General features: G+C 43.3%; 1 protein-coding gene across 1 annotated transcript in view; it reads left to right on the top strand.

The window, feature by feature from the left end:
• The window catches only part of LOC123763248 (tyrosine-protein kinase HCK), a 172,172-nt gene extending 169,086 nt beyond the window's left edge, over window positions 1-3,086 (top strand). Inside the window, exon 4 of the mRNA XM_045750359.2 lies at window positions 230-3,086. Within this exon, the coding sequence (XP_045606315.1) occupies window positions 230-320 (91 nt within the window). The 3' untranslated portion in view covers window positions 321-3,086. The remainder of the gene's footprint in view (window positions 1-229) is intronic.
• The last annotated feature ends 14,247 nt before the right edge of the window (window positions 3,087-17,333 follow it).

Genomic DNA, 17,333 nt, shown 5'->3' with positions numbered 1-17,333 from the left:
ATTAGTTGATTGACGGTTGAGAGGCGCGACCAAAGAGCCAGAGCTCAACCCCCGCAAGCACAATTAGGTGAGTACACAGCAGGAACAGTGTAGTACAGATCACTAATACAATAGTACACACCAGGAACAGTAGTCCTGAACATTAATACAATAGAACAAAGAAGTAGTGTAGTATAAACCCTTCGAACAGAGAACTACAGAACCCTAACATTGAATATCTTTTGGACAGAGACGAGAGTTGGTGGCTTGTGATGGAGCTTGTCAAGAACACCTACGGCTACGCTCCCTCTACCTTCCTGGAGGTCCAGGAGCACATCTAAACCTTCTTCCCCTCAAGGTCCAGGATCACATCACCTATGAATTTTCTCCCCCTCGAGGTCCAGGAGCACATCTGAACTTTCTCCCCTTCGAGATCCGGGAGCAAATCTAAACCTTCTCCCCCCTCGAGGTCCAGGAACTCCTCTGAACCTTGAAGGTCAACCCGTCCTCGACTCAAGTCCATTACATCCAGCGGTCAACCCCACAGACGCATTCATAAATTTTAACATGCTGTTCATTCAAAACGGGAATTTTCGCAAGTATAAATTAATATTATAAGATATTAGTATATTGTGTATATATAGGCATAGAATAGGTTAGGTTAGGTGTTTAGGTTCTGCTGGCGATTATTTGTATTTGTAGTACGTGGGTGAAGCATTTACAGCGTTGTGGTTCGAACAAAATTCGTCAGTGAAGCACTTGTTCCGGATATGTTCGAACGCCAGCAGTTGTGAGTCGTGTGTAAACCACTTTTCATTCCTAAACAAGGGGTTTGGCTGGTGCATGGAATCACTTTTGGATCTTTGTTTGGAAGACGGGCTGTGCATGGAATCACTTTTGGATCTTTGTTTGGAGGACGGGCTGTTTATAGTGTTGTGTTTCGAACACATTTCGTCAGTGAAGCACTTGTTCCGGAAGTGTTCGAACGTCATCAGTTGTGAGTCGTTTGTAAACCGCTTTTCATTCATAAACAGGGAGTTTGGCGGGAGGATGGAATCACTTTTGGGACTTTGTTTGGAGGACGGGCTGCAGTGACAGTTGAATTTTCGAGAATGTTTTAGGAGTGCACAGAGTGTGTGCACAAAGTTGAGTTTTGTTAATTCAAGACTCAAGTATACCTTGTTGGATATTAGGCACTGAGCTCATGGCATACGAAGACCAGGGGTATTGCAAGGGCCCGTACATATCTAGTCGTTTGTTAATTACAGCGAGGAGAAGTTGGATATATACATCCTCCTCAGGATTTTACCCTCGACAAATAGTCAGAGGAAACTTTTCATGCTTGCAGTCAGGGAAGGGAGAGAGGAGGCCAACCATCCAGTGGACGTGGGCCTCAGCCATGAGGTAGTCGTGACGTCATGGCCCCTCTCCACTTGGAGGAAACTGTCGTGATTGACACCCTGGGTCAACTGTGTTACTCACATGCCACCACGTCCTGTCATTGCTACAGTATTACTTCGGAGCGACTACAGTCCATCAATCCATGTATGTGTGTTGTGAATGACAGGCCGGCCTTAACGTTACCTTGAAATGATTTCGGAGCTCAATGTCCCCGCGGTCCGGTCTTCGACCAGGCCTACTGGGTCCTGGACTGGTCAACCAGGCTGCTGGACGCGGCTTCTCGTAGCCGGACATTTGAATCATAGCCTGGTTGATCAGATATCCTTTAGAGGTGTTTATTAAGTTTCTTCTTGAACAATGCGAGGGTTCAAACAATTATGCTCCTTATGTGTATTGGAAGCGTATGGAACAGTCTCGAGCCTCTGATGTTGATAGAATTCTTTCTCAGCATAACTACTGTACCTTTGTTTTTCAGCGGGGGTATTCTGCACATCCTACCATGCCGTCTGGTCTCTTTTTTTTGTTATTTCTTTATGCAGGGTTGGAACCAGCACCTCTAATATTTTCCACGTGTAAATTATTATGTATCTCTCCCGCCTGCGCTCTAGAGAATATAGTTTAGGCATTTAAGTCGGTCCCAATAGTTTTGATGTTTTACTGAGTGGCCTCTCGCAGTAAAGGATCTCTGCATGGTCTGACCTGGATTGATCTCGTTGTCACCCGGTACAGGTGAGAGGTAGATTGGTCAAGGAAGCAACAGGACAGGTGTCGGTACAGCAGTCTGTGTGGTACTGTATCCGTTCACTGCCACTGGAAAAAGTGTTACATACACCACACTTAATATATGCAATACTTGTGTGCATTTTAGTAGTGCGGTATTGTTATCGAATTGGTATTACGGATTGTGTGTGAAACGTAATATTTACCAGCCACCATTGGGTGAGTATTTCATTCAGTTTTGTGTCAAGGTGACACTTATGATACATTTTCTCATATATGGACTATTGTGTTTTGTTACATTACAGTGTTGTACTTGTGTGTCGCCGTCAAGTGTTAGCATGATTTATTGATTGTGGCAGTCCAAGTGACAAGTGTTATCATAATTAATTGATTGTGGCAGTCCAAGTGACAAGTGTTATCATAATTAATTGATTGTGGCAGTCCAAGTGACAAGTGTTATCATAATTAATTGATTGTGGCAGTCCAAGTGACAAGTGTTATCATAATTAATTGATTGTGGCAGTCCAAGTGACAAGTGTTATCATAATTAATTGATTGTGGCAGTCCAAGTGACAAGTGTTATCATAATTAATTGATTGTTGCAGTTCAAGTGATAAGTTTCAGCATAATTATTTGATTATTGCAGTTCAAGTGACAAGTGAAATAGGAAGAGAAGTTGTCTTGATTATTGTTGTGTTATCCATCATTATTAATTGCAACTGCAATCACAATGATGGAATAACACAACAATTGAGTAACACAACAATTGAATAACAATTGAGTCAGTGTTCTTAAGTGTTCAGTTAGTTCATTTTGTACCTTTTGTCCATGCATGACTGAGATCTCGCGTTTACCAGAGTGGTGGGACCGCGTCCTTCTGCCCCAGGTATAGCTTAGCTGTTGCAGTCACACTCTCGAGTTAATGTAACGTGAATTATCGTGTATTAGTGAGTAAGTTTGTTTAATAAATTCTGTTTTGTTGCGAATGTGTCTTTCATCACCTTTTATGAGTATTGCCCCATTGTTTTATTCTGCTTCATTTACATATGTTCTTGAAATTAATTAGATTAAGTTCAGGTCGCATTTAAATTGTCAAGCTGCTGTCGCGGAGGAGAATACTGCTTGATAATATTTATGAGAGTGTATACCTAAAGAGTGGCAGTGTTGATGGCTTCAGGGTACTGAACTAGAAACTCACTAGGATGTACTCACTAGAAAGAAGACGAGAGAGATATCAAATAATATACACCTGGAAGATACTGGAGGGCCAAGTACCAAATCTACACAGTAAAATAACAACGTACTGGAGTGAACGACATGGAAGAAAATGTAGAATAGAACCAATGAAGAGCAGAGGTGCCATAGGCACAATCAGAGAACACTGTATAAACATCACAGGTCCGCGATTACTCAACGTCCTCCCAGCGAGCATAAGAAATATTGCCGGAACAACCGTGGACATTTTCAAGAGGAAACTAGATTTATTCCTCCAAGGAGTGCCGGACCAACCGGGCTGTGGTGGGTATGTGGGCCTGCGGGCCGCTCCAAGCAACAGCCTGGTGGACCAAACTCTCACAAGTCGAGCCTGGCCTCGGGCCGGGCTTGGGGAGTAGAAGAACTCCCAGAACCCCATCAACCAGGTATCAACCAGGGTGGTTACTGCAAGATTAAGGAACTCTTAAAGCTCTTCTAAGGTCGTTGGTTGTTTGACATTCCAGGAGATAGTGAAGTAGCGGCTTTTCTATGATTGTTTGGCAGAAGATGCATTCCGTCTGTCGGGGTTCACCAACCTCGGTAACCCTGATGTAGTCTATATAACCGAACTGTTATTTCCCTGTGGATTCTCTTTGGGATATTTAACCTGTCTAACATGGTGGCCTGATGATACCATATTGCAGAGGACGAATCTTCTGCTACTCTCTGGTGCAGATGGACTTTGTTGAGGTGTGCCAGTTTTTTATGACGTTGATTTTTATTTAATCAGGGTTGGGTTGGATTATTTCATGTATCACTGGATGACAATTGCCAATTTAGAAGTTTCATAGGATTATTTCAGTTTCATTGTATGGGATTACAGCATGGAATGGGATCCAGTTTAGGGTTATGTTGAATCTTTTGCTGCAAGATACAAACTGGTGGTAATTATTTCCAAGTTGTCTTTACAGTGTTTTTCCTAATATTTGAAGTGCAGCTTTTGAGTGTTTGATTGCATTTTGAGTGTTTAGTACAATCACATATGCAAATGCCTGTTGTATGGCAAACAACTCACATTGGGTTGATGATACTAATCCTCCCAATCTCCAATATGCCTGTTCGTTGTCCGTGCAATGAGCAGCACCAAAACTCTTATATTCTGTGTCCACCGATCCGTCTGTGAAGATCTGGGTGGCTCCTGCTACTGCTATGCTGCTCATTTACTATTGTATGATTCACGTTAGGGTTGTTGGATCATAGGCAGCCTTTTTCAACGGAAGACCTTCTATTACTATTTTAAAGGCAGACTCCCCCCACCGTGGGGAACAAGTGTGGCTTGGGAGTGGATTTTTGTTTGCAGGAATATTCCTGCGCGGGCCCTAAGCCTCTGGCTGGCCCACTAAGTGTTGCTTGTTTCTGTTTTACTTGGGCGGAGTATGAGTATTTATGACTCGTATGGTCGCTTCAGTAAGATTTTGCCATATATGTTTAACAACTTCTTCTGCTCTGTTGAATTTAAGTTGAAATTTTAATGGGTTTGTAACTGTGCATTGTGTTAGATAATGTTCCAGTTGGGGTGGATGATCACTTCCTCTATCCATAATCATACTTTTTAAGTGTAGTCTGTTTACGGTTTTGACCGCTCTGGCAGCCCTAGAGTTTCCGTTGTTTTGGCCAAGTCCAACAATCAAGGCCTGTCGTACTGGAACTGGATCAGGGAAAACAATTATCTTACTGATAATCGTAGCTGTTCTTTAAGATATTCCTTCTTGAAGAGAGGACAAACCCGTTTCCAGTCTTAAAGTTTCAAGCCTGGTTCACATAGGGGCTCACATGGCAGCTCTCATAGCATTGTTTTAGGCTACTTCAATATTTTCCCTCTATGGATGTGATAGGCTTGTGAGGATAGGTGCGGCATAGTCGATCACTGCCCTGACTGCCTGTATATAGTATGTGCGAAAGACTTGCAGATTGGCTCCTACAGAGAGGGAGGAGAGCAACCTGAGGATTGCCGTCCGAGCCGCAGTTCTCACTCGCAAGTAAATGACCTCGCATTAAAATTTATGTGTCCAGGATTATTCCTAAATACTGATAAGTGTCCACCCATTAAATTGGTTAACCCTTTACTTTGAGCTGGATTTTGGGCTTCACTATTTTCTATGGGCATGGCTTTTGTTTTGGTGGGGCTGACTTTGAGACCAATCTGCTTTGCCTCTTCACTAATGCAGTCTAAGCATTTGTGTGCAAGGCGTGCCGTATCTCTTTTTTTTAGTGACAAAGTCATTATCATTGCTGCATCTCTTCATTTTATGTTGATGAATAAGTCATCATCATAAATGTGGGGAATCTGACTCGGGGAATATGAATGTTTAATTTAATTGATAATTAATTGATTAATTTAATGAATTATAATTTATGATGTATAATAGATTTTTTATTGTTTATTACGATAGCTTAGCAATCTGTATGTTTTATTGAGTGGACTGTAAGGATTTAAGTGCTCCCACATCTCTATGTGGGAACAAATAAATCTATTGATATCTTATTCTCTACACATAACTAGGGGATTATTTACTCATTTCCTACCAATGGATAATTTATCGATTGACAGGAAAATTATTCTAAGGTTAGTTCTGCTGGTGTTAATTTAATAACTGATAGTCTTATTTGATCAGAAGACTTCAGTCTGAGAACAACAGTGGAACACATGAGCAGTCAACAGGTATGGGCCTCGAGGCTACTGCGACGATACTTTCCAACGTGTTGCAACAGGTTGGTGTCGCTTGATCCCAGTTTATCACAAAAGGTCTGCAGGAAGAATACAAAGTGTGTATTACGTAGTGGGTCGTAATAATAGTGTTATGTCGTTGAGGGTCGATAGATTGACTCTTCCGGACAGCCCACCAAACCAAAACCTCTGTAGAGTTTGCTTTGAATGCTTTGGAGTTCCACTGACGACGAGTCACTCACTCACTCCTCCAGCCGTCGTAACTCTCGACTTCTCCAAGACTATCAGCACACGGTCCTCAGCGCCCTTACACAGCTGGATTAGGCTTCCTCGCGCTTCCCTGAAGTACTGCAGTCCTTGTTAGTCACTATACATTCGTCAGGCTGTGTATATCCACTTAAGGCGGCTCTTAGACCTCGGAACCCAGAGAGCTCAATCGGCGCACGTCCGCTCTCAACGAATCGCCAAGTATCTCTGAGCGCCTAGAGCTCCAGGGGGCGGGCCAGGTCTCTCGGTGACGTCACAGACCCTGGGGCGGGCTCTGATTGGTCAACGAAGTCATGTGACCTCAGCCAGCCAATCACCGACCGGCGGGGCGCCGTACACAAAATGGTGGATTTGCAGTCCAGAGGGCGCCATTTTGTTGTACCCAGGGAGCGACTTTTCCACTTCCCTGCAACTTTACAAATGCAAATTCCTCCCAAAATAAGCAACCATTCTGGAAGCCTCATACATCAAAAGATTCCCTGCACCTCAGAGAACCTGCAGGTAAGCTGATATGACTCTAACAGCTGGCATATGGGAGAAACTGGAGAGGACACCGTCACAAAATATATATATATATATATATATATATATATATATATATATATATATATATATATATATATATATATATATATACATATATATATATATATATGTCGTACCTAATAGCCAGAACGCACTTCTCAGCCTACTATTCAAGGCCCGATTTGCCTAATAAGCCAAGTTTTCATGAATTAATGTTTTTTCGTCTACCTAACCTACCTAACCTAACCTAACCTAGCTTTTTTTGGCTACCTAACCTAACCTTACCTATAAATATAGGTTAGGTTAGGTTAGGTAGGGTTGTTTAGGTTCGGTCATATATCTACGTTAATTTTAACTCCAATAAAAATAAATTGACCTCATACATAGAGAAAAGGGTTGCTTTATCATTTCATAAGAAAAAAACTATAGTAAATATATTAATTCAGGAAAACTTGGCTTATTAGGCAAATCGGGCCTTGAATAGTAGGCTGAGAAGAGAGTTCTGGCTACTAGGTACGACATATATATATATATATATATATATATATGTCGTACCTAGTAGCCAGAACGCACTTCTCAGCCTACTATGCAAGGCCCGATTTGCCTAATAAGCCAAGTTTTCATGAATTATTTGTTTTTCGACTACCTAACCTACCTAACCTAACCTAACCTAACTTTTTCGGCTACCTAACCAAACCTAACCTATGAAGATAGGTTAGGTTAGGTTAGGTAGGGTTGGTTAGGTTCGGTCATATATCTACGTTAATTTTAACTCCAATAAAAAAAAATTGACCTCATACATAATGAAATGGGTAGCTTTATCATTTCATAAGAAAAAATTAGAAAAAATATATTAATTCAGGAAAACTTGGCTTATTAGGCAAATCGGGCCTTGAATAGTAGGCCAAAAAGTGAGTTCTGGCTACTAGGTACGACATATATATATATATATATATATATATATATATATATATATATATATATATATATGTGTGTCGTACCTAGTAGCCAGAACACACTTCTCAGCCTACTATGCAAGGCCCAATTTGCCTAATAGGCCAAGTTTTCATGAATTAATTGTTTTTCGACTACCTAACCTACCTAACCTAACCTAACCTAACTTTTTCGGCTACCTAACCTAACCTAACCTATAAAGATAGGTTAGGTTAGGTTAGGTATGGTTGGTTAGGTTCGGTCATATATCTACGTTAATTTTAACTCCAATAAAAAAAATTTACCTCATAAATAATGAAATGGGTAGCTTTATCATTTCATAAGAAAAAAATTAGAGAAAATATATTAATTCAGGGAAACTTGGCTTATTAGGCAAATCGACCCTTGCATAGTAGGCTGAGAAGTGCATTCTGGCTACTAGGTACGATATATATATATATATATATATATATATATATATATATATATATATATATATATATATATATATATATATATATATATATATATATATATATATATGTCGTACCTAGTAGCCAGAACGTCGTACTCGGCCTGCTATGCAAGGTCCGATTTGCCTAATAAGCCAAGTTTTCCTGAATTATAAATTGTCTCTAATTTTTTTCTTATGAAATGATAAAGCTACCCATTTCATTATGTATGAGGTCAATTTTTTTTATTGGAGTTAAAATTAACGTAGATATATGACCGAACCTAACCAACCCTACCTAACCTAACCTAACCTATCTCTATAGGTTAGGTTAGGTTAGGTAGCCGAAAAAGTTAGGTTAGGTTAGGTTAGGTAGGTTAGGTACTCGAAAAACCATTAATTCATAAAAACTTGGCTTATTAGGCAAATCGGGCTTTGCATAGTAGGCTAAGAAGTGCGTTCTGGCTACTAGGTACGACATATATATATATATATATATATATATATATATATATATATATATATATATATATATATATATATATATATATATATATATATATATATATATATATATATATATATATATATATATTATTAAATATGACCGAAAAAGTAAGATTAATAATTCTAACACGGATTTTCTCAATCTTTCGTACATTACGCTTCACTGTTGGAGGTAAATCAAAAATCAATTCTCCAAAATTCATTTTTATTTCTAGTCTGACGCGACACGGGCGCGTTTCGTAAAACTTATTACATTTTCAAAGACTTTAGTTCACAAATACACAACTGAATAGAACTTACGTATCTCCGATTTTATATCTACATTTGAGTGAGGTGGAAGGGGTGATGTGGCATTAACACAAGACAGAACAAAATGTGGTATTAATAGGGTATTAATTTCATCAACACAAGACAGAACAAGAGTATTAATTGGGTATTAATTTCATCAACACAAGACAGAACACGAAACAATGGATATTGAATAGAAGTATTTGTAGAAAGCCTATTGGTCCATATTTCTTGATGCTTTTATATTGGAGCGGAGTCTTGAGGTGGGTAGAATATAGTTGTGCAATAAAATCGGAGATACGTAAGTTCTATTCAGTTGTGTATTTGTGAACTAAAGTCTTTGAAAATGTAATAAGTTTTACGAAACGCGCCCGTGTCGCGTCAGACTAGAAATAAAAATGAATTTTGGAGAATTGATTTTTGATTTACCTCCAACAGTGAAGCGTAATGTACGAAAGATTGAGAAAATCCGTGTTAGAATTATTAATCTTACTTTTTCGGTCATATTTAATAATATATATATATATATATATATATATATATATATATATATATATATATATATATATATATATATATATATATATATATATATATATATATGTCGTACCTAGTAGCCAGAACGCACTTCTCAGCCTACTATGCAAGGCCCAATTTGCCTAATAAGCCAAGTTTTCATGAATTAATTGTTTTTCGACTACCTAACCTACTTAACCTAACCTAACCTAACTTTTCCGGCTACCTAACCTAACCTAACCTATAGAGATAGGTTAGGTTAGGTTAGGTAGGGTTGGTTAGGTTAGGTCATATATCTACATTAATTTTAACTCCAATAAAAAAAAATTGACCTCATACATAATAAAATGGGTAGCTTTATCATTTCATAAGAAAAAAATTAGAGAAAATATATTAATTCAGGAAAACTTGGCTTATTAGGCAAATCGGGCCTTGCATAGTAGGCTGAGAAGTGCGTTCTGGCTACTAGGTACGACATATATATATATATATATATATATATATATATATATATATATATATATATATATATATATATATATATATAGATATATGTCGTACCTAGTAGCCAGAACGCACTTCTCAGCCTACTATGCAAGGCCCAATTTGCCTAATAAGCCAAGTTTTCATGAATTAATGGTTTTTCAACTACCTAACCTACCTAACCTAACCTAACCTAACTTTTTCGGCTACCTAACCTAACCTAACCTATACAGATAGGTTAGGTTAGGTTAGGTGGGGTTGGTTAGGTTCTTTCATATATCTACGTTAATTTTAACTCCAATAAAAAAAATTGACCTCAAACATAATGAAATGGGTAGCTTTATCATTTCATAAGAAAAAAATTAGAGGAAATATAATAATTCAGGAAAACTTGGCTTATTAGGCAAATCGGGCCTTGCATAGTAGGCTGAGAAGTGCGTTCTGGCTACTAGGTACGACATATATATATATATATATATATATATATATATATATATATATATATATATATATATTGTGACGGTGTTCCCCCCCCCCCCTTATATTTCTCCCACGCCTGCAGTAAGAGTCATGTCCACTTTACCCAAGCGTTCTCTACGTAGCAGGCTTCAATTTGATATATGTGGGAGAGTGGAGTGTTCTCGGAGAGCCGAGAAATTTGTGAAACAATAATATTTTGGCCTGTGGTTTAGGCCCTTTAGGAAGCCAAGATGGCGCCGGCTCTCCTGTTTCCCCGCCAAAACTGGGTGACGTCAATGGCACCGGATTGGTCACCGACAGCAATGTGGCACCGAGAGCCAATGAAAACCTCCCGTGGCGAAAGTGACGTCACGAAGGAGGGGGTCCGGGCAGCGCGCCGCGCTGGCGCCAGCAGTCAGACACGACAAGTCAAGGAGGTTGGACGTGCGACGATTGGTCCTGTCAGTTTGACAGTTGTTTCCCGCTCCCGTGGATTTACGCGTCACCTGAAGTCTGCCAGTACTCTGTGAGGTCTTCCCTAGTTCATGTGTTGAACAGAGAGGGAATCGACGGTTATTGAGCAACAAGTGCTCCAGTCAGGTACTGTGCAAGAAGAAGTGAAGACTGTGCAGTGACGTAGGCGACATCTGAAGCAGTTCACCCAGTCGTGACGGCGTAGTGGCTGACAGAGCCACTGGGTAGCAGAGGAAGAAGAGGACTATTGGGGGATTCCGACCGACTGCAGCTGAGACGTAGGCGGCAGCCGTTGCTGGGAGAAGTCGACGGCCAGGAGACCGGCTCCAACCCTACAAGAAGTCGAGGAAGAGTACGGACCTGCAGGGAAGAGGGCACGGAGACGACGCGCTAAACGGTGGGACGACGAGTGGTTCCGGTAGGACACGACAACGTGCGTGTGGGGGCGTTCCCGACACGAGGACCAGGAGCTACAACTCAACTCTCATCGGAGGATAGGTTGAAGTAGGTGTTTAAAGTTTCCCTCCCCATTCCCCTTTAGTTAGCTATATTATTCGGCTATATTATCTAGCCTGAGGATTTTATATGTCGTGAGCAAGCCTCACCCATGTCACAATAAAGCACCAGTGTGCAGGATAGTGCTATCAAGAGTACTTATATTATTCATGTTTATTATTGGTGTGTACAGGCACCCGGAACAAGTGATAAATTTACTGTGTTTTGTATATCTTTCTAGAGACTTTGATGAGAACATATAGTGATAAATTATATATAATATTATGCCAGTATTTGGAAGTTAGGCTATGTGCCCCGAAACTATTTATTTACCATTTATTGATGTCTGATTTATATACATTATATATGTCTATGTTCATGCAGTGATTAATCATTTGTGAGTACAGTGAATTATTGTGTTATCGCCCACGAGAGAAAGTACTGAAAACTCCAGTGTTAAATACTTCATAATATATCATTGAATGAAGGGCAGGTAAAACCATTACAGTGAGTCATTGTCGCATTGATTGTAGAAATGACTGTTTGAGCCCGAGTATAGTGTAACTAAGTAATACGTGCTATTGTTGCCAATATCGAGTGTGTGAGTTTCTAGTAATATTGGAGAACTTAAAGAAACAGCGGGCGTGAATCTAGAAAACAAGCAATAAACTTTCGCGCGGAGCCAGGCGATCAGCTGTTCTTGACATTGACGAGAGGGGGAGGTGTTGCCACTTAGTGAGTGCATAATATTCGTGGGAACTACCGGCCACAGCCAGGATCAGCTGATCTATTTATTGATTGACCTTGTGACATCTTTCATGCATTTTAAGTAAAATACAAAATTACTTTTGTGTTTATATCATCCCCTCCATTGATCTTGTGGCTATATTATACTGGAAAGAAAAGAGTGATAAGAGTAAGTACCTGCCGGATTCCTGATCCTTTGAGTGTGACCTTGCCAAGGCTACCACTAATTCAACCAGTCCACTGAGGTGTTACTGGACACCGAAAACACCAGTTGGCGACCTTGTGGTTAATAGTAAAGCCCTATGGTTGGGGCGGGCAACACAACAGTTAAGTAAACAAGAAGTGTGTTCCCACTCCTTCTCAATCAGAAGGCTGGTTGGGATTGACTGGGATACTCTCCTGGCGTGCAGTGGCGCCGAAAGGATTAGAGTGAAGACCCGCTGGGTTACGGTGAGTGACCTTTGAGATAACTGGTGGTCACCCCAGAGTAAGAATAGAGTATAAACCCCAACATTGGCGACCTTGCCAGGATTAGGTACAGTTAAGGTTGCTCACCGAGTAGAGAGAGAACTTGAGAACCCCAACATTGGCGACCTTGCCAGGATTTCGATCGAAGTAAAGGTTGCAGTGGTGGTACTTGGCAGTGGTGTTAGAGATCAGGTGCAGGTTATCACTCATAGCACAAGATGGAGGATGATAAAGTAGCAAGGTTTATTGACTCTAGAGATGAACAGGTGCTGGAGGAGTGCACCAAGGCACAGTTACAGGCAATAGCAAATCATTTTGGAATAAAGCTGAGATCTGCCAGAGTAGGAGAAAGAAGATTAGAAATAATGGCACAGCTCAGGGCACGAGACGAAGCTTTGGGGGAGGAACGGCCCCAAACACCTGCCAGTGTGGGAGAACACCTGAGCATTGGTGGAAGCAGCAGGGGATCCAGCGGCAGCAGGCACAGCTTTAAGCTGGAAATAATGAAGCTGCAGCTGGAAGCACAGCAGCGCAGAGAAGAGCGAGAAGCGCAGCTGAGGAGAGAAGAAGCACAGCAGCGCAGAGAAGAGCGAGAAGCGCAGCTGAGGAGAGAAGAAGCACAGCAGCGCAAAGAAGAGCGAGAAGCACAGCAGCGCAAAGAAGAGCGAGAAGCAGAAGCACAGTTGAGGCGTGAGGAGCGAGAAGCACAGATGAAGCGTGAGGAGCGAGAAGCACAGCTACGCAGGGAAGAACAAGAGCGAGAAGCACAGCTACGCGGGGAAGAACACGAGCGAGAGGTTAGGCTGAGACAACTGGAAATAGAAGCCAACAAGGAGGTAGAGCTGAAGCGAGCTGAACTAGGACTAGGTGCACCTGCTCCACCACAACAGGAAGACCGACGAGTGAGGGAACGAGACCTGCCGGTCTATGTGCCTAGTGAAGCCGAAAGTTTCTTCGACCACTTTGAGAGAGTTGCTGCTCTGAAGAGGTGGCCGAGGGCGGAGTGGGCGGAGCTGGTTCAAGGGAGGCTCACAGGTGAAGCTCGTGAAGCCTACACTATGCTCGACTTCCAAGAATGCACCAACTACGACGCGGTTAAAAGAGCTGTGCTCCATTCCTTCAAGCTCACGCCGGAGCGTTACAGAAAGGGGTTTAGGGAATGTACCCGTTCACCAGGAAAGTCTCATGCGGAGACGGTGAGGCTCATGGAAAGAAAGTTCCTTAAGTGGCTGGACTCTGAAGGAGCGAGGTCGGTCGATGAGGTCAAGGAACTAATGGTCATGGAAAAGTTTATGTCCGTGCTCTCTCCTGAGATCAGGGTGAGGATAAAGGAGGCGGACATAAAGAACCTGAGGGCCGCAGCCGACCGAGCCGACATGTTAGAGGAAGCACTACGCCCGCGCCGAGAGGGACAGCACCGACCACCCGTATACGTCGGAAACAATAGGACTTATAGAAGGACGGATGGATGGAGGACAGGAGCGAGTTCTCCCAAGTCCCACCTCTCAAGTTGGGACACCCGAGGATCAAAAGGGGCTGTAGAGCCGATCAAGAAGAACCAAGCGGAGAGCTCGGGAGCGGTTGCTGCGACCAAGGAGTCAACAAGTGGTGCGAGAAAGACACAGGGTGCGACGGCCTCTGGAGGCAGTGCTAAGGCGAGCGGTGGCGGATGGTCTCCGCCGAGGGTCCGCTGCTACAACTGCGGAATAATCGGACACGTCGCGCGGGAATGCAGACGCCCTAAGCAGCGGGGACACGTTGCTTTAGTGATGTTCGAGGACCAGAGGGCCGAGAGAGTGCGGGATGAACCCGTGCTGGATGGGGAGAAGAAAGTTCACCCATTCGTGTGTCAAAGAACCGTAAGGATGGGGGACGCAGACCCCATCCCAGTGAAGATGCTAAGAGACACTGGGGCTGATTTTACCCTGGTGAGTGAGACCCTGTTCCCCGAGGGTTACGAAAGTACCAGTGTGGGGGTGGCAAGCGTGACCACTGTGGGAGGCCCAGTGAGGATGCCCCTACACCAGGTAACTTTGGATTCCGATTATGGCTGCCAGACCCTTGTGGTGGGAGTCTGTACATCAATGCCCAAGATGGAGGCGCAGGTCATTTTGGGAAATGACGCGTGTGGAGGATATGTCCTTCCGAATCTTGTAAAACGCGAAGAGTGCCTAGAACAATACAAGGAGACAGGCGGAGAGTTGAACGCCTGTGGGGGCGAGAAGGGAATCGCACCGGTGGCGTTCCCAGTTTGTGCTGTGATGCCGAGACAGCGCGAAGAACCAGGAGGTTGTGGATCTGATGGGGCTGAGGAGACGTCCGACAGCCTGGGAATAGATCACCTCTTCGTAGGACCCGGAGAACGAGCGGAGGACGAAGGTAGCCCGAATGGTGAGTTGCAGGTGACCCTCAGCAGTTCTCTAGGGGTAGACCGCACTCGTCTCGGAGAGTTGCAGCAGGAGGAGTTCCCCGAATTGATTAGTGAGGCCAAAGGAGGACGTGTGGGTCCTGAGAAGGCTTACTTTCCATTTATCTATGTTATATATGCCATGCTGTCCATGCTGAGGGAACGATGGACACCAGGAGCGACCGTGGGAACGGTGAACGAATATGTCCAGAAGTTCAAAGAACGTCTCACCCTAGCGAAGGAACTGGCTGGGAAACACCTGAAGGAGGCGCAGCGTAAGATGTCGGAGTGGTACGACAGGAGAGCTGCGCAGAGGGATTTTCAGGTCGGATCCCAAGTGATGGTTTTGCTGCCAGGTAAAGGTAGGGTGACCGAGTCGCGGTTCGAGGGACCATACTAAGAGCTGCGACGGTTGGGTCCAGTGTCGTACGAGATTGGGAAGCCGGACAGACCCCGAAAGAAACAGGTGTGTCACGTAGACCGCCTGAGACCTTTCTTCACTGTGGAAGGAAGAGCCGCCAGGCAGGACGGAACGGTGTCCCGAGAACCCCAGCGGAAGACGGTTCTGTGTGTACAGGGGGACCGAGAACTCCCGGAGGAGGAAGGAAAGTGGTCCAGGGCGGACGGCACCCGTCTCACCAACACTGAGAGTCTGACAAAGATCAAAATCAAGCACATCAAGGGGAAGGACAACGTAGTAGCAGATGCCCTATCCCGTATGCACTAACCTGCCATGACTCTTATTTTAAGGGGAGGGGTATGTGACGGTGTTCCCCCCCCCCCTTATATTTCTCCCACGCCTGCAGTAAGAGTCATGTCCACTTTACCCAAGCGTTCTCTACGTAGCAGGCTTCAATTTGATATATGTGGGAGAGTGGAGTCTTCTCGGAGAGCCGAGAAATTTGAGAAACAATAATATTTTGGCCTGTGGTTTAGGCCCTTTAGGAAGCCAAGATGGCGCCGGCTTTCCTGTTTCCCGCCAAAACTGTGTGACGTCAATGGCACCGGATTGGTCACCGACAGCAATGTGGCACCGAGAGCCAATGAAAACCTCCCATGGCGAAAGTGACGTCACGAAGGAAGGGGGTCCGGGCAGCGCGCCGCGCTGGCGCCAGCAGTCAGACACGACAAGTCAAGGAGGTTGGACGTGCGATGATTGGTCCTGTCAGTTTGACAGTTGTTTCCCGCTCCCGTGGATTTACGCGTCACCTGAAGTCTGCCAGTACTCTGTGAGGCCTTCCCTAGTTCATGTGTTGAACCAGAGAGGGAATCGACGGTTATTGAGCAACAAGTGCTCCAGTCAGGTACTGTGCAAGAAGAAGTGAAGACTGTGCAGTGACGTAGGCGACGTCTGAAGCAGTTCACCCAGTCGTGACGGCGTAGTGGCTGACAGAGCCACTGGGTAGCAGAGGAAGAAGAGGACTATTGGGGGATTCCAACCGACTGCAGCTGAGACGTAGGCTGCAGCCGTTGCTGGGAGAAGTCGACGGCCAGGAGACCGGCTCCAACCCTACAAGAAGTCAAGGAAGAGTACGGACCTGCAGGGAAGAAGGCACGGAGACGACGCGCTAAATGGTGGGACGACGAGTGGTTCCGGTAGGACCCGACAACGTGCGTGTGGGGGCATTCCCGACACGAGGACCAGGAGCTACAACTCAACTCTCATCGGAGGATAGGTTGAAGTAGGTGTTTCTAGTTTCCCTCCCCATTCCCCTTTAGTTAGCTATATTATTCGGCTATATTATCTAGCCTGAGGATTTTATATGTCGTGAGCAAGCCTCACCCATGTCACAATAAAGCACCAGTGTGCAGGATAGTGCTATCAAGAGTACTTATAATATTCATGTTTATTATTGGTGTGTACAGGCACCTGGAACAAGTGATAAATTTACTGTGTTTTGTATATCTTTCTAGAGACTTTGATGAGAACATATAGTGATAAATTATATATAATATTATGCCAGTATTTGGAAGTTAGGCTATGTGCCCAGAAACTATTTATTTACCATTTATTGATGTCTGATTTATATACATTATATATGTCTATGTTCATGCAGTGATTAATCATTTGTGAGTACAGTGAATTATTGTGTTATCGCCCACGAGAGAAAGTACTGAAAACTCCAGTGTTAAATACTTCATAATATATCATTGAATGAAGGGCAGGTAAAACCATTACAGTGAGTCATTGTCGCATTGATTGTAGAAACGACTGTTTGAGCCCGAGTATAGTGTAACTAAGTAATACGTGCTATTGTTGCCAATATCGAGTGTGCGAGTTTCTAGTAATA

This window comes from Procambarus clarkii, chromosome 49 (genome assembly GCF_040958095.1).
Source record: "Procambarus clarkii isolate CNS0578487 chromosome 49, FALCON_Pclarkii_2.0, whole genome shotgun sequence".
Taxonomy (NCBI): Eukaryota; Metazoa; Arthropoda; class Malacostraca; order Decapoda; family Cambaridae; genus Procambarus; species Procambarus clarkii.
This window is presented reverse-complemented; position numbering and strand designations above follow the sequence as displayed.